The following is a 27212-nucleotide window of genomic DNA, read 5'->3' as shown; positions in this document are numbered from 1 at the left end:
GGTTCTCATCTCTACAGACGAGCGTCTTGAAGGCGCGCTGCTATAGAGCTAGACAGACAAGACAGACAGCTCCCAGGGCAAATTATTTAGTCTGAGAGATGTGCAGGGGTGTCACAAGGGGGGGAAAGTGGGACTGAGTTACTAGGGCCCAAGGTGGAGGGGCCTTAATTATTTTATACTTTAGCTATTGGAAAAATAGCAGATCTACAAGCTCACTGCGCGGCACCGAGTGCCGCGCTGCGAGCTTGTAGATCTGCTATTTTTGAAAAGTCGTGAAAATGTGTGCAACTCAAATTTTGCTTCTGGGGGGTCCCTGGAACTAAATATTTTGAGATGGGGGTACGTGGCCAAATACATATCATTTTGGGGGTCCTTCAAATGAAAAGGTTTGAGCGCCACTGACTTAGAAGGATTTGAAATATTCAAAGAATTTTCAAGATTTTTCAAAAAGGGTGCCGCGCTGCGAGCTTGTAGATCTGCTATTTTTCAATAGTTAAAAGCACAAAATACTGCGTAATAATGCTTTCCCAATGGGGGGCCCGCAGTGAATCCTCGTACCCGGGGCCCAGAATTTGGTGCGACGCTCCTGGTGCCTGATGTGTGTGAGCGGCGGGCTCAGAGATCTTGATGTGATGGAGGTATAGAGTGCAGGAGACGACTGATGATCTCCCGATGAAAGCGAGGGCCCAGATTGAAAGCATGGCTCACGTGCAGATAGGAGCATCCGATGCGGGAGAAAACACTTGATGAGCCTAAAGCCTGATTTATACTCGGCTCCGAGCGGCGGTCGTGTCACGCACCGGGAAATAGTAGATCGTCTAATTTCGGGTTGCACTGGGGGCTTGGTTAACAGACTCACTGGGGGCGTAGTTAAAAGACTCACCGGGGGCGTAGTTAATAATAATGAACTGCATTTTTATTGCGCTTTTCCAAGTACTCAAAGTGCTTTACAATGGTTCATTCATTGAGTACTTTTTCCCACCACTGGTCGTGTTGCATTTTAGACCAGCGGTCTTCAACGTTTTCAGGCCAAGGACCCCTTAGTTGAGAGAGAGATGAAGCAGGGACCCCCACAACCATAGGCGATTTTAAGGGGTGTCCCAGGGTGCACTTGCACCCCTTGGCCACCAGGCGGCCATTTTTTTTTTTTTACTTTTTTTTTTGGTAATGTAACTTTATTTTATAATTATTAAATAAAACAGTGATCGTGGTTTGTAAAATGTGCGCAAAAAGAGAGGAGGGGCAAGTATTTCTGATGTTAACTTGGCAGACTCGGCAGGCACTATGGGTGGTCTGTGAGATTAACACCATATAGGCATTTTACAGATTGAGAAAGAACACAAAATTAAACTGCAGCAAATAATTGATCAGTATGCAAGTGCCAAAAACCGGAGGCTGCAGTTCATTGTGTAATAAGGATGATTGCTTGATTGCTTGATGATTAACAGTTAACTTGATGTTTGGCTTTATATGTCCTGTGCTGCCTCTGCCTGCAAAATATAAGTAAATAACTTTGCTCATGGTGTCTAGAAAAAGAAACACCTGTTTTGCACTTTTCTTGTTTATATTGTGTTACATTTGGGTAAAAAATAAACTGCAGAAACCCATTAAAACAACAGGACAAAACAGCTAAAAAACTAATTTTTTTTCGCACGCGCACTTGCGCGCGCGTGCATGAGATAATAGAAATACTTGGTCTGTCTTGCACCCCCTGATAGAAGAGGCTAGAATCGCCTATGCCCACAACCTATTCGTAGATTGAATATATTTTCATTGACAGCACAATCATCAGTGTATTTTTGGATTCTTGTCAATTTGTGTTTTCAGATATTTAACCACTTGAACCGTCAATACTTAATAAACTTGACCTTTCACTCTGTACTTAGTCTGCTCTTTTTCCCTTCTACACCAAAGCTCGTTGCCAAAAATAGCCGATCTACAAGCTACACATCTACACGCCTCGTGCTGCGAGGCATTCTGAGCTTGTAGATCTGCTATTTTTGGCTAAAGTTCTCAGAATATGGACGCTAGAGTTCATTCAAGTGGTTAATATAAAAAAGGAGAACAAAGTTTCTATCACACAAAGATTTGGAGGACCCCCTGTTGTAACTCTGAGGACCCCCTGTTGAAGACCCATGTTTTAGACCTTGCAGGGTTGTCTGATTTGTTTCGACGCAACAAAGAATTGATGGCATTTTGTCTGAAACCACAAATCCCTCACACATTGATTGGTTCCCCTGTGAAAATGAAACAGCTTGTGCAGCTGGTAGATGGAAAAACATGATATCAGATTAATACAAAGTAGCACTATGTAGAAAAAATACTGTAAAAGAACAAAGTATTGACATCCAAACGTACTTAAAGCTCACAGCGCGACTCGATGCAACGCTTTGTGAGTTTGTAGATCGGCTATTTCTCTAATTGTCAAATTATAAAACGGGGCTCAATTGGTTCATGTATGCTTTGTTAGTTTACTATCAGAACCCTCACATCTTGACTGTATCTGTCTGTCTGTCTGTCTGTCTGTCTGTCTGTCTGTCTGTCTGTGTAACGCTCTGACATCACTGTGATGTCAGGGGAACCAAATCCCTTTTATGCCCATTTATGGAGATCCCTGTGATGCCAGGGAACCAGATCCCTTTTATGCCCATATATGGAGATATTGAGATCCCTGTGATGCCAGGGGAACCAAATCCCTTTTATGCCCATATATGGAGATCCCTGATGTCATCAATGTTAAGCCCATATCTGTGAATATCTATGGGTACCAGTGGTTTCCATATGGATAACATGGTCCGATATACATCACTGGCCAGATGGCCAAGACATGGCGCTAACTGGCCCTTTAGGGCGAGGTCGCTTTTCACCCTTAAGCGTCTTATTGGTAATAATAATATACTGCAAAGCAAAATAAATAAATAATTAATAATATGTTTGAACTAAAGTATAGTTCAAACGCGACGCGTTGTGAGCTTGGAGGTCGGCTATTTTCGGTGAGTGATACCACTCTGAATTAAGCATAATCAAGTCAATAATGGAGATGTGGTGTAACGGCATGGACTACACAGAGAGGGCAATTCTTACAACATAAGATGCTGCATTCATGTTCAGGAGAATTTGGACAAGGCAATTCTCCTGAATGCTGCCTTCAGGTATGGCATGGAAAGAGGGCATTTGCATCTCTTTCACCATAGAAACTTCATTCATAGTCTGGAAAGGGCACTTTTTACAGACGGATAAAAGGGCAGGGGCCCAAGCCCCCTTTGATGTCTATGTGTGCACGTGCCAGAGAGAGAGAGAGAGAGAGAGAGAGAGAGAGAGAGAGAGAGAGGGAGACGTCCTCTCTCTCAAACAGGGTGGCATGACATCAGAGCCAGTAACAGATTACGTTAGCTTGGTCCCCTGCCATGCGCCCAGAGGGGCAACACTGCCTCATCCCTGGCATCCAGGCACATGTCATGCCAGATAGGACATGCCACTTGCTGCAGAATACGCTATCTCCAGTTTAGAGGGCCCTGTCTCTGAGCCAGATGGCCCCTGGATATGTATCTCTGTCTCTGTTGGGTGGAAACCAATCATTATGTCCAAAAAAACTGTTTGCTTTTCAGGATTCAAAATCAAAAGCATCAAAAGTAAGCAGATCCACAAGCTCCAGCGTGCAGATCTGCTCCTTTTGATACAAAACAGTTATTGTTAGAATATGAAGATATTGGTTTCTGCCCGACAGCATCGATATATATTTGTCTGTGATGCTGCGTCTTTGTTAATTGAGCTTGAACTTGTAGATCGTTTTTTTCTGGCAAAGTTATTTGGTGTAGATGGGGGGGGAGAGACAGTCCAAGTACAGAGCCAACTCAGTAACCTCCAGTTTACGTCAGTAAGTCTATAGTGTTTATGTGGTTTAAGTGGTCCATTTGGTTCAATTTGTACACTCACAGAGTTACGGGAATCCTTGAAATTAAAAGGTCTGAGGACCACTATCAAAAGTTTTTTTTTCTTCGTTTTTTGGGGCATTATGTTATGAATAGAACTTGTTACAACCATGTTACATGCGTTATGTTAGTGCGTGCAGTGGCCTGATGCATGTGTAAGACTTGTGTTTGTATTGTGTGTTATAGGTATAACTGATTAACTGTGCCAAAATGCATAGTTTTCTATGCATTTCGGGGGTTTTGGGGGGTTGACTGCCTACTTTTATTCTGCCCGTGGCCGGGCGTTTCTTCTTGCCCCCCCCTAGTACAACAGGCTAGATCAGGCCCTCAGAGAGACTTTCTTCAACCCATGCGGTTTTGATTGAGCAACAGGTCGGGCAGGCCCACAGTGAACGTGTGTGAATGGAAGGGTTTGTAGAGTGGTTCTCAGAACAGCGACAGCTGCGTGCTATAATAGATGCACACAGAGTATTGTTGTGGTGGGCCATGAGTGATGGCTATGATTACACTCCGAGGCCTGCCCCTGCCTTTAGTCAAAAAAGACATCAACACCTATTGTTGAAATAGACTGTTAAAAGTATTTGAGTAAACCTACAAAAGTAAACTGCCATCAAAATAAGTAGTGGAGTAGGAGGAGTTACATTTTTTAAATTGGGAAATCAGTAAAATCTCAAAATTGTACTTACACTAAGTATAGTACGATACTTGAGGAAATGTACTTACTGTAGTTACTATCCACTGCCTCTCATGTGTTGGGAATTAGCACAGATGACGGCCCCGATTGGATTACATGCGTGATGATGGAAACACGAGCAACTGGGATAACTGCAGTCGGAAGAAGAGATGCTATTTCTGTGTCCCGTCGGTTAAATGGAGACAGATCCACCTAGCAACAAGAGGCAGCAGTTAGTTGGGGGATTAGATCACAGTGGTGGAAAAAGTAGTACTCAGGTTTAAAGCATCAACCACAATGTTGAAGAAAGTACTCAAATGTTTTACTAAAAGTATCAATATTGCAATATAGAAATACTCTGTTAGGGTGCCCTCAGGGTGCCCTCACACCAAAATACCTATGAGAGTGGAATCCACGTTCCGCCAATGCATTTCAATGAGAGTGAAGCGGTGAGGGCACCCTCACACCAAAATACCTATGAGAGTGGAATCCGCATTCCGCCAATGCATTTCAATGAGAAGGGAGCGTTTTTTGAAGAAATCCTCTGCTGGCATGAAACCGCTTCACTCTCATTGAAATGCATTGGCGGAATGCGGATTCCACTCTCATAGGTACTTTGGTGTGAGGGCACCCTTACAAGTAAAAGTCCGGAATTCGAAATGTACTTGAGTAAAATTACCAAAGTATTTGTATCAAAATATACTTTTAAGTACAAAACCTAAGTTATTCATTATGGAGGAGGTCCCATTTCACAAGTTTTCAAATGTTTTCAAATCTTTTGAAAATAGCAGAGCTACAAGCTCACAATGCGTCGCATTGTGACGCATTGTGAGCTTGTAGAGCAGCTATTTTCAAATGGCCGAAATGTATACATTGCTGAAGTGGTTAATGTATGTTTTGTAATGATAATCAAAATCGAGAGAGAGAGACAGAGAGAGAGCGAATATAGAAAACTGGAAGCACTCCAGTAAAGTAAATGTACTTAGTTACTTTACACCACTCATTTTGGGGGACCAAACTCCTTTTGGCTGCTGTGACTGACCGAGTTTGGAAAACTACTTTTCCATCTATCGGAGATGATGGAAAATTCTTTGCACAAATTGCTTTATCCGTGAATGTTTGCAGGAATACTGTAAAAAGGGGGGCTGGTGTTCATCTTGTGTTCCAGTGCAGTGGGCCAAGTATTGTTATTGTGTGTGCGTGTGCGTGTGCGTGTGCGTGTGCGTGTGCGTGTGTGTGTGTGTGCGCGCGCGTGTGTGTGTGTGTGTGTGCGCGGGTGCGCGTGTGTGTGCGTGTGCGCGTGTGTGTGCGTGTGAGTGTGTGCGTGTGCGTGTGGAAGTTATTGGGACAAAAAGTACTCAACCCCAGTTACCTGAGTCAAAGTAGAGATACTCCCTGTCAAATGTCAAACTTTGCGACGCTCGACACGGCCACTCGCTCACTTTAGCTCGCTCGGTGGTGTCTCACGTGTCTCAAGTCCGCTTGAGACAGCGCGCCTCCGTCGCTGTTTGGTCAGTAACTACTCCTTGTTTTCTCAGTCTTGCGTTCAGCCAATGAGAACGCAGGGAGGAACTGTCGGAAGATGTAACCATAAAAGTAATATATATAAATAGAGAACGGATAGCCCCGCCCCCAGCTATACATTTCAATGCAAGTTGCTCAGTGGCGTTTTGAAGCACCCGGAAGACTGCAGAATCCAGGTGCATTGTGGGTGAATCCAGGTGCATTGTGGGAAATTGGCACACTTTTGTGTGCCAATTTTTCTTACGTCGAGGAACGTCCTAGGTCACGAACGTCGAACGACGTCCATTGAACCCATGGCAGACCCCAGTGGCGCGCTCTTATGCTCATGTATTTCACCCTGCCTGCGGCTTCAATATTTACAAGCCGTTTTCTGGGGGCTTGGATGTAACCCATGAAGTAACGTGTCACTCTGCAAGTCTAACTAAAGTTTTCCACCTGTCCAGTCAGTCATTTCTGATACAGACATAACCGTTTTTATTTTATCACCCTATTGTAGATCAATGATAAAACATTATGTAGTGATATAATAATAGCAGCCACTGGACTGCCAGTCACCTTCTGTGTTTTGTTACGATTGATGCACGACTACCGCACGAATTCCGGGACTTTTAGTTTGTAAGTCAGAACTTTTACTTCAGTGAAACATACGAGTACTTCTTCCAGCACTGTCTGCAATGCAGTAGTCCAAGTGTTGTTGTTGTTGTGTGTGTGGAGGCTGGGACTTAATGAGGCACAGCACAGAGGCCCCGACACTACGTTAAACACTTCATCACAGTCACGTAAAACAGTGGTTCTCAACCTTTTCAGACCACGACCCCCAAAATAATTTAATTTTACTGGCCACCCTGACAAGCACAAAGAGTTGAGGCATTACATTTTGTATAACATGGTTCTATTGTGAAAACAGCAGATCTACATACTACGAGCATGTATACAGCTATTTTCATAATTTCTGCCTCTAATATTTGACAATTTGGCATTCATCATAGAGGTATTTAAAAGTCCTTAAATTTAAATTGTCCGGCACACAAAACAATGTTGCACATTAAGTTAATCATCTGGGGACCCCCCAAAATAATAGGGGTGTCCAGGCCCACAGGTTGTGAACTACTGACCTCAAAGGCACACATAATTGATTTGATTGGTTGCTGTGAAGGGCAGTGTCCCCATCGCTGTGTGCAGCATCTACTGTATGTCAAAACATCTCATACTGTGTATGCTCCGGTGGTGTAAAGTAACTAAGTACATTTACTTAAGAAAAACATTGAGGTATTTGTACTTTACTTGAGTATTTCCAATTTCCAATACTTCTACTTCTACTCCACTACATATTGGACCCAAATATTGTACTTTTACTCCACTACATTTATTTGAGAACTTTATTTACTAGTAGACAAACTATTTACTATAGTTACTGTAGATTTTGATTATTACTTCAAAACTATACAAAACGCTGCGACACATTGTGAGCTTGTAGATCTGCTATTTTCAAAAGATGTTTATACATTTAAAACTTGAAATGGGAGATTCTGCACAATGACTACTTTTACTTTTGGTACTTTAAGTACATTTTGATGCCAACACTTTCATACTTTTACTCAAGTACATTTTGAATTACAGACGTTTACTTATATTTTAAATATTTCTATATTGCAGCATTGATACTTTTACTTAAGTGAAATATGTGAGTACTTTTCCCACCGCACACACACTACAGTACGCATACTGTACATGTCAGCAGATTTGCGTGACAAATTCATTTACCGGGGCAATCTATAATTGCCCCGATCTTGATAGAATGGAATTATCCACGCTAGACAAGCATTTCTGTTATGACAGCCCAGTCAGCATCTCACTGTCAAACTGTAATTCTGTGCTTCGTCTCTGTCGTGTCAGGTGGGGGGAAAATAATGTTACTTTTCAGGATTCAAATAAAAAAAATGGCAAAAGCAGCAGGATCTGCTACTTTTGATGCTTTTGCGACACTTGTAGCAGGGTGTTAATCTACAAAAAAAAACACTTAAAAAGTTAGTCAATGGAGATAAGAATAATATCTAAAATGTATATAGAATTTATAAGTGCTCAAAGACGCTTTACATGGGGCTCATGAGAAAACAATAATGAAAACAACTTTATCAAGGAAACACAAAAGAAACATGGCTGGAATAACATAACTACAAACTGTTTTCCATTCATACACTCTCAGAGTCCTTGAAATCACAATCGTTGAGAACCAGTACACTGTGGTATAATATCGTGCATATTGCATAGCCCTGTTCCGTGGCCGATTTTGGGACCCCCGGCTATGTGTGCCCTTTCTGCCTCACCCCGGTGGGAGGTGAAGGCTGATAAAAAGGAATCGACTAGTAATCCCTTGCTCCCACGACCTGTCTCACGCTGTTATTTCAACCTCTAACCCTGCCGACTCAGCAGTGTTGATTTTGACAGCAAAGTTTTAGTTTTAGTCGTAGTCTTTTGAATAGCATTTGATTTGGATCCAAGATGCACTGGAGTAGAAGTAAAAGATTTGGAAATTGGAAATACTCCAGTAAAGTACACATACCTCAAAATTGTACTTAAGTGCATTACTTAAGTACTGTAAATATACTTGGTGTTACTTTACACCAGGGGTCTTCAACAGGGGGCCCTGGACCCATAGGGGGTCCTCAGAGTTACTACAGGGGGTCCTCCAAATCTTTGTGTGATAGAAACTTGTTTTCTTTTCTTTCCTTTTTTACCACTTGAACCCTAGCGTCCAGATCTACAAGCTTGTAGATCTGCTATTTTCGGCAAAGAGGTTTGGTGTACAGTAGATGGGGGGAAAGAGCAGACTAAGTACAGAGTGAAAGGTTAAGTTTATTAAGTATTGACGGTTCAAGTGGTTAAAATATCTGAAAACACACTTTGACATGAATCCAAAATACACTGATGATTGAGCTGTCAAACGATGAAACTATATGGAATCTATGAAAAGTTGCGGGGGTCCCTGCTTCATCTCCTTGGCCTGAAAACGTTGAAGACCCCTGCTTTTCACCACTGCATACAGTAGGCTACAAAAGCAGAAGAGGCTCTGCGGGTGTCCAGGCGTGCGTGCGTGGGTGGGTGGGTGCGCACATCCGTGTGCAGCACACTTTTTAACCTAAAATATACAGAAGAATGTTGTTTCTGGGAATTGAATCGGTGTGACTCCATAAACTGCGTGACCTCCAGCGACAGCTGGGCTCAGGGACGACGGCTTGTTGAGATCTTTGAGTTTTGAGAAGAAAAAAGAAAAAAAAAGTGGGGGAGCAGGGGGGATTAACTTCTCTCTCTCCTTTATGGATCAACAAAGTGCACGCCTGGAACTGAAATTATACGTTTCGAAACAATCGGCCCACAAATTGCAGGTTAAGCCTGTTGGAATGACGGTGAAGACATTGATTTCCCTCTGCACATTGTAGTGCAGGCATCCGTAGCCTGTGGGCTCTTCCTCCATTTTTAGATTGTGTGTGCATACGTGCGTGCGTGTGTGCGTGCATCAATGTGCACACAGGACCTGTTCCACCTATACCAGGGGTCTTCAACGTTTTCAGGCCAAGGACTCCTTAGTTGAGAGAGCAATGAAGCAGGGACCCCCATAACCTTTTCGTAGATTCCATATAGTTTCATCGTTTGACAGTCACAGCACAATCATCAGTGTATTTTGGATTCATGTCAATTTGTGTTTTCAGATATTTAACCACTTGAGCCGTCATTACTTATAAAATAAACTTGACCTTTCACTACTTAGTCTGTACTTAGTACTTACTGTACTTAGTCTGCTCTTTTTCCCATCTACACCAAACCTCTCTACCGAAAATAGCCAATCTCACAATGCCTCGCTTGTAAATCTGCAATTTTTTGGCTACAGTTCTCAGAATATGGACACTAGGGTTCACGTGGTTAATATTAAAATTACTGGAAGCTGTGGAGGACCCCCTGTAGTAACTCTGAGGACCCCCTAGAAACCCCAAGAAGACCCTTGGACTAACTGATTTTCAAAAGGGAGGACGGGGGACAGAGATTTATTTCGGGGCCCTCTGTTCATTAACGACTTGTCAGAGTGTGGATGATGCACTGGCTGAGTAGAGAGAGAGAGAGAGAGAGAGCCTGCTGCTGCCAAGCTCGCACGGCCAAAACGACAGCCCCTCTGAATGGCATAAATATCCACCTTCAAAGTTGCTTTTGCCGGTGTGTGGAATGTAGTGTATGGGTGAGCTCTGGAGGTTAGATATATTTGCCTTTTTTCTAAGAGGTCATTGACGACTGGCCCGGATGAGACTCATACCTCACTAGTGTAAAAGACGCTGTACTTTGACATTATATTTTTGAGCGGTGCCTCCCGCTCCAACATTTGACCCAGTGTGTATGTCTGTATGTCCATATTGTCACTGTCTGTCAGACAGAAACCGTGTATCTCTTAAATTTCAAATGTGTATGTTTTTTCCCTGCTTCATCATACAAGACTGTCGCACAAGACTAGTGAAAATAGCCGATCTACAAGCACACAATGCCTCACAGTGCGAGGCGTTGTGTGCTTGTAGATCGGCTATTTTCCATCAGTTTAAATTGTTTTTAAAATTGATAAATACAAAACGAACGGTTTTGGACATAACAAGGTTTCCACTCGACAGCATGATATGGATGAGTACGGCCTCAACAGCTGCAATTGACCGATCATTGCGGTCATAGCGGATTTTGTCGGGGTTTTTTTTTCATGTCATATGAAAGTGGGGAATCGTCATAGCTACAAATTGACATATTGGTTGTGCAGTTTGACCCACCACCAGTTTTGGAAATATGGCTCATAGAGTGATGTCTTGCAGAGATACAGCAAGCTGAGAGCACAGGCCTGAATTTCTGTGATCTGTTCAGACAGGGAACAATGTCAGACTCATGCGACAGCTGAGACTGAAATCAGGCAGTGGTGTCAGTTCAGAAAAAGCTAAGGTATGGCAACATGATGACTGGTGTCTTGCATGTGCGCAAGACACCAGTCATGTTGCCATACCTTAGCAACAGGCATGATACATTTATTTTAAGAAGTACATTTTATTTTCCCCCCCGTTTCTACGGTTTCTTGGGCTGGATATGGCAGCCTGGAATGGTTGTTCAAGCGCAGCTAAACTTTGCATGTTAGTAAACATGCCACAATTAACAATAATGCATTGCACCTGTGCAGCTGACCTGCAGAACCTGGGAATATACCATTGTCAAGATGGGGAGAATATAATTATAATACATTGTTAAAGTGACCAAATTTTGCATTTGTAGTTATTTTACTATAATTTAACAACATAATAACAAGCACAGATAGATAAAGAGACATTCATGGATTTATATTTAAACATAACTTTTGTTTTCCCCCCTGGACCCAGGGTATGGCAGCTGCATACCCCTGTCATACCCAATTGACGCCCCTGTATCCCAGAATGCATTACTGTCTGAAAGGTGTAAGCAATTCTTCACTTGTGTTGAAGATAGTTTTAGAAAAAAAAAAAAGTATTGTTGAAATGCACTTTTTTTTTAATTTATAGCACTTGCCACTTTAAGACGACATGACAGTGACCATTGTCATCTTGGTGTCTGTCATCCCTAATTAGTGGGATTGTCCCCATCCGTGCAAGTGCATATCAGGCAGACCGACACGCAGGTCTGCTTTCAGATTTTGAGTGAAACATTTTTTGTTTGAAAACATTAGTTACTAGTTACTTTGTAGATTTTGGATTTTTATCAAAAAACATAACTATTTCAGCCCCATATACCTTTTGACCATTTGAAAATAGCCGATCCATGAGCTCACATTGCGTCGCGACGAGCTCACAATGCGTCGCGATGTGCTATTTTCCAAACATTTTTATACATTTGAAAACTTTAAATAGGACACTCTGCCTAATGAGTACTTTTACTTTTGGGTAGTTTAAGTACATTTTCACACCAATACTTTTGAATTCCAGAATTTTACTTGCAACAGAGTATTTCTATATTGCAGTATTGATACTTTCACTTAAGTAAAACAAATGTAGTACTTTTTCCACCTTTGTTGATCTTTGAAACATCACAGGCATGTGTGCGTGTGCGTGTGCGTGTGCGTGCGTGTGCGTGTGTGTGTGCGCGTGCGTGCGTGCGTGCGTGCGTGCGTGCGTGCAGAGGGGTGAGCTTCAGGTGAGGCCCAGTCTGTCTACACCACATGTTTACATCTGTTTCCTCTGCATGGCTCTCCTTCCCAGATGTTGGTCCGGTGCCGCGGTGTACCATTAGACACTCTTCCCCCCCAGACAGATGTTTTTGGCCCCTTACCGTACGCCTCTGTGTACCATACATAGACCATTGGTTCTCAGAGTGGGGTCCGGGGACCCCCAAGGACTGGGGTCCCCCGCAAAAGTAGTTAATGTAGCGTCACAAGACTCACAATCGTTTTAAGCTCTTTATCCATGTAGTGCCGTTTCAACTTTTCAGTGTTTACTGCCACTGTGTTTACTGAAGAGATTCATTTTATGTTTGGTTGCTCTCAGGTGTTGCGTGCTGAAAAGATCTGCTATTTTCTGCACACAACCAAGTGTAAAATCAGTCATTATGATGCCATCAAGGCCTGCCAAAATACATTTCAGTTGACAAAATCAACTGTAGATTTAGTCACCTAAAATTAGACTAAAACTAAAACTTTTCAGGGGACTAAATTATGACTGAAACTAAATGACATTTTATTCAAAAGACTATGACTAAAACTAAATCAAAATTTGCTGTCAAAAACAACATTGACAGACAGAAAGACAGACAGACAGACAGACAGACAGACAGTCTCTGGTGATGGTGGGTGGTGGGTGGGGGAGAAGACCACAGAGGAAGCATTGGAGTACTGTATGTCTTACTTGGAATTTCCTGGTTCGGGTCGGCTCGGAATTCCTTCGCCATTCTGTCACCTCTCTTGCCCTGCCGACTGTCACTATTCAAATCACAGCGCACGTATGCGTGTGTGAGTGTGAGTGTGAGTGTGAGTGTGCGTGTGCGTGTGTGTGTGTGCGTTCGTGCAAGCTGTCAGTCCGGAGATGATGATGAGAGCATGGCCCTTTATATGACACAATTTAAATTTAGAACGCTACAACGTTGTTCTCTGGGTGCTTTGCTCTATTTATACATGTCTTCTTGCAGACTGAAATACACATAACTGTAGTATCCCTGCCAGATTCTTGTCGGCATGCTTTTTTTTCTCCCCCCTCACACACACAAGTATAATTATGGGACATACTGTATTTTCTTTTTTCTTTGGAAGGCTGTGGGAATAGGACATATATAGCATATCATTGTTGTCGGGTGCTAAACAGTTAGTTTTTTATTTATCATTTTAAAAATGATTTAAACTAGTGAAAATAGCCGATCTGCAAGCACACAGATGCGAGGCGTTGTGTGCTTGTTGATCTGCTATTTTTACTAGTTTTGCGCAACAGTCCTGTTTGATGAAGCAGGGGTTTACTTGACAGAAAAACGTACAAATTTGAAACTTGGTTTCTGTCTGACAGTGATGATATTATCGTTGCTGTCCTCCTATCTCCATATTCTAACTTTTAGAATATGGAGATTGTTCTTGATCATACTAGAGCTTCACACAAAAGCATCAAAAGTAGCAGACATGTTACTCATGACGTGCTATACCACACAAGTCAGCCAATGAGAAGCCTGCCTAGCATTTTCTAGACATAAATCATTATTTTGGTTGTTTTATGAATGATAATCCTATCTCCCCTACCATTACCAAGACCTCACGGGACAGCAGTGGCTCAGGAGGTAGAACGGCCGCTTGGAAACCAGATGGTTCAGCAGGTTGGTGCCTTGCTGACAGAGCCTTCCAGTTGTACACCCCCCCCCCCCCCCCCCCCCCAGTTCCTTTTTCAATTTTGACATTATGTTTGTAATTTTTTAGTGGGATGGCCGTGTCCTCCTCTGGTTGGGTATCACTGCCTCTATCTATTGTGAGGCTTTTACACACTTCTTTACAAGATCAGCTACAGAAAAGGTCCCCATGTAACAAGCTCTGGAGTAGTGCATGCAGTGCAACCCTTAATACTTGGTGAACTTGACCTTTGGCTGCGAGTCTGCGATGCATTGTGAGCTCCTTTCCCCCGGAAAAGGGATGCTGGGGTTTAAGTGTGGTTTAAAATGTTACTAGCCTACGTGTGAGCGCTAGTAGAATAATAATAGAGATCTCATTGGAACATAAACTATGTACTAGGCTTTTCACGACTACTGATTATAGTTGACAAATTTGACCTAGTAGTAGTCGACTAGTCCATGTAATAATAAAGACGCGGAGAGGACTTCTAGCCTAACAATGACAACTGTATCTTGTAAAACAGAAGGTTCAAGCATTCTGTAGCAGCAACCTATCACAGTTTCTGAACAAAAAGATAACTGTACAGTGGTGGTGACTATAATCTAGTTGAAATTAGCAATCGCTACCTTGTTATAAAGCAGACTGTTGAAAAACCCCTAACATGTACTGTATTTTGATGAAATTAGGCAGCTTCATAATTGTGTGTAAAATGGGGCCGCGACCCTCTAGTGATATACACTTGACTACAGCCCTGTTAACAAACAATGAACTCCGTTTCAAAGAACCTCTCACTGACCGGAGACCCCCGGGGGGTGTGGGGTAGCGAGGGGAGGGGGAAGAGGCTTTTGAGCAACAATCTGGTCTTGAACACAGCCATAAATAAGACCAATCCATCCATCCAGCGAAATATTTACGTTAAATCACTTCAGTGTCTAAAACAAAGATGGCCAGGAAGAGGATGTTTACCTTATGGAAATCAGTGTCTGTAAATGTTTGCCCTCTTCTCTCTTTCCTGCCGTTGTGCCGGTGCCACTCAGAGCTGCTCTGTGGCCTCCTTAGAGTCCTCCTCCATCGCTCTGAGTGTCCTCCTGTCTTCTTAACCCATTGAGACCCTTCTACAGAATGTTTTCTAAAGCAGTGTTTCTCAAACCTTTAAATTTCAAGGTGTCCCCTTAACTCTGACAATGTACATTTGTACACTGTCAGAGTAAAGGCACACTGCTGCGTTTTTCGGGCCGAATATCGGAGTGAATTTCGGAGTGCGTGAATAAAAAAATCAACCTCACGTTATGTCAATCACGTTTGCACACTGCTGCCCGTTTCGTATTTATTTTCGGACCAGGGTTGATTTTTCCCGATTTTCGCAGCTGTCGCACTGAGTCCATTGCTCTCTCTCTCTTTCCTCTCTCTCTCCCTGGCCTACGGCTTTCGGATTTCCAAACCTCAACGAAAACACGCAGTGCAGTGTGCAACCACCTTTAGACTTGTATGGGCCCATTTAGAGCCCCTTAAAGTGACCCACAAGAGTCCCTGGAATCCACTTTGAGAAATGCTGTTCTAAATCTTATCAGTTTTCTGAAAAAAACGTAGGTTGCTACAGTATATCAGTGGTGCCCTCAAACCTTTTCATGTCAAGGACCCCCAAAATGATATGTATATGGCCGCCGACCCCCCAACCCCCCCCCCCCCCCCCCCCCCAGGGACCAGGGACCCCCCAGAAGCAAAGGTTTTAGTTAAAAATTACAGATATTCAAGCTCAAAGTACTTGAGAAAATGTACCTAGCAGACGCTTAATCCAGAGCAATTTACAATAGCAAGGTAAGCAATAGCAATACATCAACATCAATACATCAAATGCATAGAAATTGTAATCTAAGAAAAAAACTAGGGAGCGAGTCTGCCGTTTTTAGTGCAACAGGGAGTTTATTCCACAGTTTGGGGGCCAGGAGGGCAAAGAGTCTGGGACGAGAGGATCGTTTACCTGGGGTTTTTAGCGATGGTTCTGTCAGCATCCCTGTGTTAGCTGATCTGAGTGAACGGGAGGGGTTGTGGGGTTCAATCAGGTTTTGAAGGTTACTTTTTACAATGCTGGTAAAGTGCTTTGGAAAACCTCGCAAATAGCTGGAATCCTCCCAAATTACTGTATGCGTACCTGCGTCACGCGCCCCCGCTCAGCCCCCGACTAAATCGCCCCCAATTGATTAGGCCCCGCCCACGCCGTAATTACAGGCTCCCCGGACAATTACTACCCTCCAAGAGAGGGGGTGGGGGGGAACACGGTGTTGCCATGTCGGCTTATTATAAGCAACGTTTGGCTTGTTTTTCTGTAAAGTCGCTTGTTAAATATCGGTAGTTTTGTGGATTGCAGTAAGTTGTTTTTTGGGGGGGCTTGTTTCTGAAGTGTAGTTGCATATGTTTGGCTTCCTCTCTAAATGTTGTTTAAACTAGTGGTTCTCAAACATTTTCATGTCAAGGACCGCCACCCAAAAGAAGAATATGTATTTGTCTGCGGACCCCCCATCTGAAAATATTTTGTGCCAGTGACCCACCCGGTACCACATTTGTGTGATACGTTGTGAGCTTGATAGCTCGTCTTAATTTCAAATAGCCAACGTATACAGTATATAGGTTTAAAGTGCTGCACGTTTGCCTAATAGTCGCTTCTTTTGGAGCTTGTTTTCACAGACGCGGCTGCAGGCTTTTATTCCTCTCACAAAAATCTGGCAACCACGATCGGTTTGGCTGGTGGTGGGTGGACTAATTTGGAAAACCTCTCTCTCTCTCTCCCCCCTCTCCCTCTCTGTCTCTCTCTCCCTCTCTCTCTCTCTCTCTCTCTCTTGTGTTTTTTCCAGGCAGGTCTGATCCGGACCGATAATGGGGAGTTCTTCATCGAGCCCCTGGAGAAGGGACAGCAGGATGTGGAAGTCAAGGGGCGGGTGCATGTGGTCTACCGCAGGTCCGCCGTCAAGAGGGAGCCCAGCCAACGCAGGGAGGACGTCCACAATGAAGGTAATACAGGCAAGAGGCCTCTGTGTGTGTGTGTGTGTGTGTGTGTGTGTGTGTGTGTGTGTGTGTGTGTGTGTGTGTGTGTGTGTGTGTGTGTGTGTGTGTGTGTGTGTGTGTGTGTGTGTGTGTGTGTGTGTGTGTGTGTGTGTGTGTGTGTGTGTGTGTGTGTGTGTGTGTGTGTGTGTGTGTGTGTGTGTGTGACGTCAGTGGAAACAACAAGAGCAGTGTGTTGTGCGCAGGCACGTGCACACACAGACATCAAAGGGGGCTTGAGTCTGTAAAAAAGTGCCCTCTCCAGTCCAGACCATGAATGCAGTTTCTACTATGGGGAAAGAAATGAAAATGCCTCCTTTCCATGCCATACCTGAAGGCAGCATTCAAGAGAATTGCCTTGTCCAACTTCTCCTGAACTTGAATGCAGTATCTAATGTTGAAAGAAATGCTCTCTCCAGGGTTCCCACACATTTTTACCAATTAATTTCCAAAACTTTTCCAGAATATTTAACCCAATTTCCAGGACTATATAACAATAATTCAGCTCAATAACAGGTCGCTTACTCCTAGGGCAATGCCCAAAGACAGGTAGTGTATGCCAGTGGTTCTCAACCTTTTCAGGCCGTGGCCCCTGAAATAATCATGTTTTAACTGGGGACCCCCACCCTGACGAGCACTAAGAGTTGAGAGGAACTTTGTATAACACGGTTCTATTGTGAAAATAGCTGATCTACATGAGGCGTTGTGAGCATGTAGATCGGCTATTTTCACAATTTCTACCTCTAATATTTGACAATTTGGCCCATGTTTAATTTGTCATTTCAGAGGTATTAACAAAATCAATAACCAAAGACAATGCATAGCTATTTTTTCCAGGACCTTCCAGGACCCTTGATAAATTCCCAAACTTTTCCAGCACTGGAAAAATATTTTTCTAAATTAAAAATATTTCCAGGAATTTCATGACCGTGGGAACCCTGTCTCTCTGTGTAGAATTCCTTGCCGTTACGCCACATCTCCAGTATTGACTTGATTATGCTTAGCTCAGTGTGGTATCAAGCACTGAAAATAGCCGACCTCCAAGCTCACGACGTGTCACGCTACGACGCGTTGTGAGCTTTTTGATATTTTCACCTAAAGGCCCCTTTTCAGCCCCTGCCTCTCTAACATTCTCTGCACGTCCCTGAACAAGAGCAGTGTGTCGTGTGTGTTGTGTGTGTGTGTTGTTGTGAATGTCCATGCATCTTCTTTTCCTTTCGGCTCTTCCCTACAGAGGTCACCACAGCCTACATCTCACCCTGTCCTCTGCCTCCTCCTCTCTCAAACCAACTAACTTCATGGTCCTCTGTCCCCGACCGGGGACGCTGTGGGCACTGGGTGGCATGTTCTCTCCTCTGTGTCATCAGTGCCCCGTGCCCACACTCTAGGTTGGGTTGACGAAAGGGCCTTTCTGTGTGGAGTTTGCATGTTCTCCCTGTGTCCCCTAGGGTAGCTACCCTCACGAAAAAACATGCAGTAATCCTGGTCTTTATACTGCCTCCCCCTGGTCTGGTTGGAATAACGTTACGTGTTCCTTCTACACTCTACATCTTACCAGGGAACCCCCCACCCCCACCCCGTCAGGTGATAAGGAGCGGCCCGCACACTCCTCATTCATTGAAGGAAGCATGAGCTCAGTTCGGGGCAATTGGCTCCCAGGATTACAGTTTAGGCAATTGGCACAGTGTGAACAATGGGTCACAAAATTGTGCGATAAAATGTATTTAAAAAAAAAAGGCGTAGTGTTTGTGAGGTTAAGGTTAGGGTTTAGGTTAGGGTTAGGCATAGTTTTGGTGAAGTTAAAGGTTTCACAGGGTTTAGGCGCCGCCTGGGCGACACACCAAAAGGAAGCGGGAGTCCCGTTACGCCATGGCCCTTATATTCCACTCAGAGTTATGACCGCCACAGACACACAGCAGCAGAACCAAGGTCCCCTTCACTTCAACAGCTGTTAAAGTGAGGAATGCTGGGATTTTGCGGTAATGCCGGAGGAGGTGTTGGAGTGGAGTGGCGGGGGGTTGTTGGAAATTACTTCTCGGAGAAATGACCCAACTTCACCATGAATTCCTTTTCTTTCTTTCTCTCTCGCTCTCTCTCCCTGCGCACAACAATAGCTTGAGCATCTGGTGGTCTGCTAGAACTGCTGCTGCTAGTGCTATTAATCCACCCCACTCCGTCTATGGTGTCTGTGGCTGCATGAAGGGTTTTTCAATTTCCTGCACAGCACTCGCACCTCGGCTCCTGACTGCAGTGTAGCCTTCAAATCAAGCTTTTTTAATCAAGAAAGGCACTCGTTTTTGTGTTCATAACGGGGTATGATTACATTATAATTTATGTATTGTGACTTTTTGTGTTTTTCCTTTGTGAATTAACGTCTTACATCATACTACAGCATCACGCAAAAGCATCCTTCGCTCCCTTTTCTTCTTTTGATATTGTTTCATTTGAATCCTGAAAAGTAACAGTTTTGGACATACAAGCTCACATTGGCACAGCGCTTCTTTACCATAACTACAAAGAAATTACTTTCTCCCATGCAATTGACCTTGATGTTCTAGTTCCATACAAAGGGGAATGTATATTACATTATACTGTACAAGGCTGTCATGCATTCAAATAAGCTCCTGGGAGAATGATAATAATATAATAATATACCAGTAAGACTCCCTAATCGGGAGATAAGCGACCGCCAGGTGACATGTATACACAAAGAGGGCTGTAAGTGGCATTGGTTCCTGGGTGTAGGGGGACGTGTAGACATAGTGTGTACCGATTTGTGTGATTTTAGGGCAAAATCTGTAGGAGCAGTGTCCAAAAATGTGTTTTGCAAGAATCGGCCTCATGGTGGCGCTAGAAGAGGGGCATGTGAGAAATGAGGGGTGGGGTCTCCGCGTTGTCTTGGCGGACAAATAGGTACCGGCCCCGGCTCTCCCGGACGCTCCTAGCCCGAGTTACGGCATTTTATGTGAGCTGCAGTGGAGGGGGTCCTCCACTGGGGGCGCCACCACTTTTGCATCCGTTCTGGAGCACCAGGAGTCGGTGGTCCCCGGGAATTCCCTGTGAGCAGCCCCGTTGGGGTGGTCATTTGGTCATTTTTTACATCTGGGGGTCCCCCAGGGACCTGGGGGTCCCTGGAGCTCCGGGGGTCCTTGGAGGTTGTAGTTTGGCAGGCAAGGAACGTGTGTGCAAAATTTGGCATGGATCGGGGCAACGGTTGCGGAGATATGAGCAGGGCAAGAGTGTGACGTGTGAGGTGTGACAGACAGACAGACGGAGGGACGGACGGACGGACGGACGGAGTTACTTACACTTTGTGGTGGTTTTGATAGTAAGTGCGACCTGACGGTCGCAATTATATACCGTGGATGGCATTGCACTTTATAGAGTCTGCTTCCCATTCGTTATCAATGGAGTCAGCTTCACAGTGTTGAGGCATTTTGTTGATAACTAGAAGGGGCCATTGGAAGTGTGACAAAAACAACAGATCTTCCGCCCTCACATCTAAAGTTCAGGTCTCACATCTAGAGTTCAGGTCTCACATCTAGAGTTCAGGTCTCACATCTAGAGTTCAGGTCTCACATCTAGAGTTCCGGTCGCTGCGTGGCCCTCATATCTAGAGTTCAGGTCTCACATTTAGAGTTCAGGTCACTACGCGTCCCTCACATCTAGAGTTCAGATCGCTACGCGGCCCTCACATCTAGAGTTTAGTTCCGACCAATATGTCTGAGTCATAGTGTCAGGCTTTGTACCCGTTGTACCTGTTGTCATAGTAACATGCCTATAACATACTGTATATGGGAGTATCGGGTTTGTTTATGGTTATTTTTGAGTCAGAGTGGCGTGGCCGTGGTCCCGCCCGTTAGTTGCTCTTAAGTCCTATATGCACTTTGTCATATCCAACCATCCATCCATCTTCAACCGCTTATCCGGAATCGGGTCGCGGGGGTAACAGTTCCAACTGAGACCTCCAGATTTCCTTATCCTGAGCAACTTCCTCCACTCCCTCAGGGAGTATACCGAGGCGTTCCCAAGCCAGTTTGGAGATATAATCCCTCCATCTGGTCTTTGGTCTGCCACGGGGTCTCCTCCCAGTGGGACGCGCATCGAGGACCTTCCTAGGAAGGCGCTCGGGGGGCATCCGTACTAGATGCCCGAACCACCTAAGCTGACTCCTTAGAAGTGTAGGAGCAGCGGTTCTACTCCAAGTCTCTCTCGGGTGACTGAACTTTTCAATAAGGGAGATACCAGCCAACCGTCTGAGGAAACCCATTTCGGCCAAAAATAAATGAAGCACTGCTTTCAGGCAGGGCACAGTCTGATTGCTTTCAATCAACCACACTTTTCTACACTCCAGTAACAGCTCATTCCCTCAACAAGGCGCCCCGTTTAAATACGGCTTCCTCCTACACTAGATCTCTGCTTTTCAAGCGATGCCACGCGCTGCTGATGTTGGCAAACCTTGCCTCCACCACCCCAGCCTCCGTCTTTTAGTTCCGAATCTTGCATTACTCAAACGCTTAAACTGAAGGTTAAACTGAAATGTATCATGTGTGGCCATGGCCTTTAAGTAAACTGAAATTCAATGTGTGCATGGCTCTAAACTGTATTCAGTGTTCTATGGCTTTAGTGTTACAATGCATTCAAGTTGGCATGACTCAAGTTAATCTGATTAAACGTCTTGCTGTGGGCCCGCTCTTGTATACATGTGGGGGGTGTGCATAGCTTTTCCTGATTTGACAGTATGCCCAAGCAGGGCATTCATTCAAAAGAAAAGTTGAAGTATGGAAATATGAGGTTTCTGCCCGACAGCAAAAACAATATACGGTTATCAACAATATGACTTTCTCAGGAATTCTCCGCAATCAAAATGGAATTCGATCATTCACAGCCCCGAAGCCAAATGCCAAGGCTTTTATTGTACATGGCTGTTTGAACGAGGCAGGTTTCTGCTTCTTGTCAACATCTAGCCCACAATGACATTTAGAATCTTATAATTGCATCCTATAATCTCCCATTTTCAGCTGATTGCCCTGCTATTCGCTGGGTGCCGCCGTCGACGCAGCTTTCAGCGCGCTGGGATGATGATTCTAAACGGGGCCGTGTCTCACCTCGTCTCACGGAGACAGCAGCTTAATTAATGTCAGGCACTGACCTGATGTGACCTGCAGGGGTGTGAATGAATGAAGAGATAATGTACATTATTATTATTATTATTTGGTTATGCAACTGTCAGACTGATGGCTTTTAGATTACTATGCATTTGATGTATTACCTTGTGCTGTCCTTGCTCATTGTAAGTCTGTCTGGAGTGGATGGATGGATGGATGGATGGATGGATGGATGGATGGATGGATTAATGGATGGATTAATGGATGGATTAATGGATGGATGAATGAATGAATGAATGAATGAATGAATGAATGAATGAATGAATGGACGGACGGACGGACGGATGGACGGACGGACAGATGAATGGATTTATTTGGTGATAAAAGGAACACATCAGCACTTCCACACATACAGCAGACACAATATCACACAATACACAATAAAGCCCTAAGGCTTGTTTCCATTTTGGTCCTCTCTAAAAAAAAAAAAAAAAAACATTTACAACATAAAAGAGACAAATACATTGTGTAAAATGAAGTTTTTTTGCTATTAGACCAGTCAGAATATTTGTACAACGAATTAGTTCTCAAACGTTCTGAAAACGTTTTGTGCCAGGGACCAAACGATCTCAGTGGCTTGTTTCCATGCTCACGAGACATACTGTACAGTAGAGGATGTAAGATGAAAAGCTGCTGCTGTGTGTGTGTGTGTGTGTGTGTGTGTGTGTGTGTGTGTGTGTGTGTGTGTGTGTGTGTGTGTGTGTGTGTGTGTGTGTGTGTGTGTGTGTGTGTGTGTGTGTGTGTGTGTGTGTGTGTGTGTGTGTGTGTGTGTGAGATACGGAGGAATGAATGAATGGCCTTTGGAGTGGGCGTGAGTCAGCTCTGAATGCACATATTATAGTTTGTAGAGTGAATGTAGGCCAGAGGAAATAGTCTTCTGACTCTAGCCTCTGTAGGCAGCAGGAGATTTAAGAGTCTGGAGAGGGTGTGTTTTCTTTTTTTTTTCTTTTTTTTTTTTTCAATTTCTTTCCTTTCTTTTTTCTGGATGGATTGGAAATGTAGGCCCTAATAGCAGTGATTCTCAGATTCTCTTTTTTCATGTCAAAGACCACCCAATATGACATGTCTTTGGCTGTGGAAGTGTAAAAGAAAATCGATCCATAAGGAAAAAACAAAGAAGAAAAAATAACTTGTTGATCATGTATCAGACACAGACATTCATGCAGTGGCTTGAAAAGTCGATCCCATTTTTAGTTGTTTAACCCTGTCTTCAACGCTGAGCCAACTTAGGCTAACAAAATGTGTGGGAGAAACAAGGGTCATGGGCCCCAGGTCAAGAAGTTGCCGAATCAGTTTGTTTTGGGAGGTTTGGAGCTTAGTCTTTAATTGCTTTTTGATGTTGGAGTACCATGAGGTGCAAGGCTAAAGCGTAGTCAAAGTGGGACTGAATGAGGGCTGAGGGGAACTTTTGTTGACAAAAGTGGAGATTCTGCCCAGGAATCTTGTTCTTTGATTACATTTTATTGATCACCATTGTTGCCATGCTATCCCCAGACAAGTATTTGTCAAGAATACAGCCCAAATAGGTAATCTCTTTTGTGTGACGCTGCAGTATGATCAACTAGGGCGTTAGTTTGAGAGGTTGGAGATGAGTGGTTTCTGCCCGACAGTAACAAAATAATCCAAGCACTTCTTCGTTCCTCCACCACTGACCGCTGTTCCTATGCTACGGTCATGCTTTTACAGTGGTGGACTTTGGCATCGCGGACCTCCCTGCAGCGCTGGACGTGTTGGAGCACAAGCTATCGGAGGAGTCTGAGCGGAAGCGGCGGCACGCCAAGAAGGACGACTACAACATCGAGGTGCTGCTCGCGGTGGACGACTCGGTGGTGCGCTTCCACGGCAAGGAGCACGTGCAGAACTACGTGCTCACACTCATGAACATAGTAAGTCACTGTCATCAACATACAGTAGTATGTCACTGTCATCAACATAGTAAGTCACTGTCATCAACACAGTAAGTCACTCTCATCAACATAGCACTCTCATGAACATAGCAAGTCACTATCATCATCATAGTAAGTCACTGTCATCAACATAGCACTCTCATGAAAATAGTAAGTCTCTGTCATCAACATACAGTAGTATGTCACTGTCATCAACATAGCACTCTCATGAAAATAGTAAGTCTCTCTCATCAACATAGTATGTCACTCTCATGTACCTATAATCACTCTCATCAACATAGTAAGTCACTGTCATCAACATAGTAAGTCACTCTCATCAACACAGTAAGTCACTCTCATCAACACAGTAAGTCACTCTCATCAACATAGTATGTCACTCTCATGTACATATAAGTCACTCTCATCAACATAGTAAGTCACTGTCATCAACATATTAAGTCACTCTCATCAGCATAGTAAGTCACTCTCATCAACATAGTAAGTCACTCTCATCAACATAGTAAGTCACTGTCATCAACATAGTAAGTCACTGTCATCAACATATTAAGTCACTCTCATCAGCATAGTAAGTCACTCTCATCAACATAGCACTCTCATGGACATAGTCACTGTCATCAAGAGAGGTGGGTTTTGAAGGAGAGGAGGAAGGAGGCATTTTTTCGATGGTTGAGGACTGGGGAGTGCATTCCAGAGGGCAACAGAGAAAGCCCTGTCCCCCCAGGTACGGTACTTGGCCTTAGGGACTTCCAGGAGGTTGGCTTCACTGGACCTGAGGGAATGGGAGGGGACATATTAAGGTTGGAGAAGATGGGTGAGCTAGGGGGGATTAGCCAGATTATTGACAAACTCATAAAATAACAAAACTAAAATGTCATTTAGAAGGTCATTCCAAGACAGGTGCGCTGATAGCAAAGATGTTTCCTCTTTAGCAACGACATCATCTTTATTGTTATCATCTCCTCATTAATGTTATCATCATTAACCAGCCCCGGTGTCCCCACACAACCTACTCAACAAAGACAAACTTTGACATTGTAACCTTTTAGGCAAACCTCTGATAGGTTGACCTTTTGACAATTAAATGCATTACACACCAGCACAGTAGTTTACCTAAACAGTGGCTTTGACCCAATAGCACATCTACAAGACTCAAACACCAGATCTACCCGTTGCGTTGTGAGCTTGTTCATTTTCACTGTTAAATCGTCTCTGTCGGTTGGAAACCTCATGTCCAAAACTGTTGCTTTTCAGGATTAAAATGTAAAGAATAGCGAAGCAGCAGACCGACGAGCTCGAAACGCTTCCGCTTGAGGATCTACTACTTCTGACACAAAAAGGTTGAATATGGAGAGGTTTCTGCCCGACAGCAACGAAATAGGGCCCACGGGCGGGCAAAAGAAATATGTAATATAATATACCAGTAAGACGCACTAGGGGCGAGAAGCGACCTCTTCGCTCGCACTGTTAGTCCCCACTCTCAGGGGCAAAGCTTGTAAATCTGCTATTTTCAATTTCTTATACATTTGAAAACTTGAAATGGGACATTCTGCATATTGAGTACTTTTATTTTGGTACTTTGAGTACATTTTTTACCAATGCTTTTGCCCATTTTTTATTCCAGACTTTTACTTCTAACAGAGTATTTTTATATTGCAGTATTGATACTTTTAAGTAAAAAAGAAAATAAGTACTTTTTCCATCACTGCTGAATACAGACTAAAGCAAACCCTCAAGCTCATTCATAATGGGTTCCACCAGCTCCTTCCACCCTAATCTGCTTACCGGGGCCCAAATCCCCCCCAAGTCAGATTTCCAGTGAGGTGCTGGTTTCACTCTGTAACAGTTACCATTTGGACGCAGCAGCCAGTGGCGTCACAAGGGGGGGAAAGTGGGACTGAGTTACTAGGGCCCAAGGTGGAGGGGGCCTTAATTACTTTAGCTATTGAAAAATAGCAGATATACAAGCTCACAGCGCTGCAAGCTTGTAGATCTGCTATTTTTTGAAAAGTTGTGAAAATGTGTGCAAATCTTTGAATATGTGTATTTTTTAAGCGAACATTTGTGACTCAAATTTTGCATCGGGGGGTCCCTGTAACTAAATATTTTGAGATGGGGGGTCCATGGCCAAATACATATCATTTTGGGGGTCCTTCACATGAAAAGGTTTAAGCACCACTGACATAGAAACATGGGTTTTTCAAAAAACCTTAGAAGGATTTGAAATATTCAAATACTTATATCTGCTATTTTTCAATAGTTAAAGCACAAAATAATGCATAATAATTTCGTTCCCAGTTCAATGGGGGCCCCCAGTGAATCCTTGTACCCAGGGCCCAGAATTTGGTGCGACACCCCTGGCAGCAGCGGCCGCGGTGGTCAGATTAGCCGCTCCCCGGCCCGCACTAGACCAATTATAAAGCTGACTGGAAACCCTTTTGGCAGCCGGAGGAGAGCAGTGCCAGAAGTCCCCTCGCACTGCTAGACTCTCAGGGGGCAAAGCGTATTTACATAAACAAGATATTGTCCCCTCATCCGCAACTGGCCCGAGGTAGGGAGCAATCTCTCCTTTGTAATGGACCGGCGGTTCATTCATTGTGCTGGTGTTAGTGGGCGAGTCGGTAGGTAGGTGGCGATAACCCTGGCACGTGCTGACTGACTCTCTGATAAACACTTTAGAACAATGGTTGTCAAACTCAGGGTTACTTAATTATTGACTGCTTTAACTATTGAAAAATAGCAGATATACAAGCTCACAGCGCGGCACAGAGTGCCGCGCTGCGAGCTTGTAGATCTGCTATTTTTTAAAAACCGTGACATTTTGAATTTTCTATAAGTGTCTTTGAATCCTTCTAAGGTTTTTTTTTAAAACCCAATCTGGCTAGCCATCGTCAAAGAAAAGGTCCTTTTCACTTAACTGGAGCTCAGTTATGTCTGTTCTTGAGAGACTACTATGTCAGTGGTTCTCAAACCTTTTCATGTGAAGGACCCCCAAAATGACATGTATTTGGCCACGGACCCCCATCTCAAAATATCTAGTTCCAGGGAAAATTTGAGTTACAAACGTTTGCTCTAAAAATACATATATTCAAAGATTTGCACACATTTTCACGACTTTTTCAA

The 27212-nt window shown here is 43.8% G+C and overlaps 1 protein-coding gene across 1 annotated transcript in view; it reads left to right on the top strand.

Moving 5' to 3' along the window:
• The window catches only part of adamts14 (ADAM metallopeptidase with thrombospondin type 1 motif, 14), a gene marked incomplete at both ends in the record, with an annotated part of 102148 nt that overhangs the window by 7728 nt on the left and 67208 nt on the right, over positions 1-27212 (top strand). The window contains 2 exons of the mRNA XM_080747284.1: positions 16831-16987; positions 23872-24071. Coding sequence (XP_080603410.1) covers positions 16831-16987; positions 23872-24071 — 357 coding nt within the window. The remainder of the gene's footprint in view (positions 1-16830; positions 16988-23871; positions 24072-27212) is intronic.

Source organism: Nannobrachium achirus (genome assembly GCF_963921795.1).
Source record: "Nannobrachium achirus genome assembly, chromosome: 18".
Taxonomy (NCBI): Eukaryota; Metazoa; Chordata; class Actinopteri; order Myctophiformes; family Myctophidae; genus Nannobrachium; species Nannobrachium achirus.
This window is presented reverse-complemented; position numbering and strand designations above follow the sequence as displayed.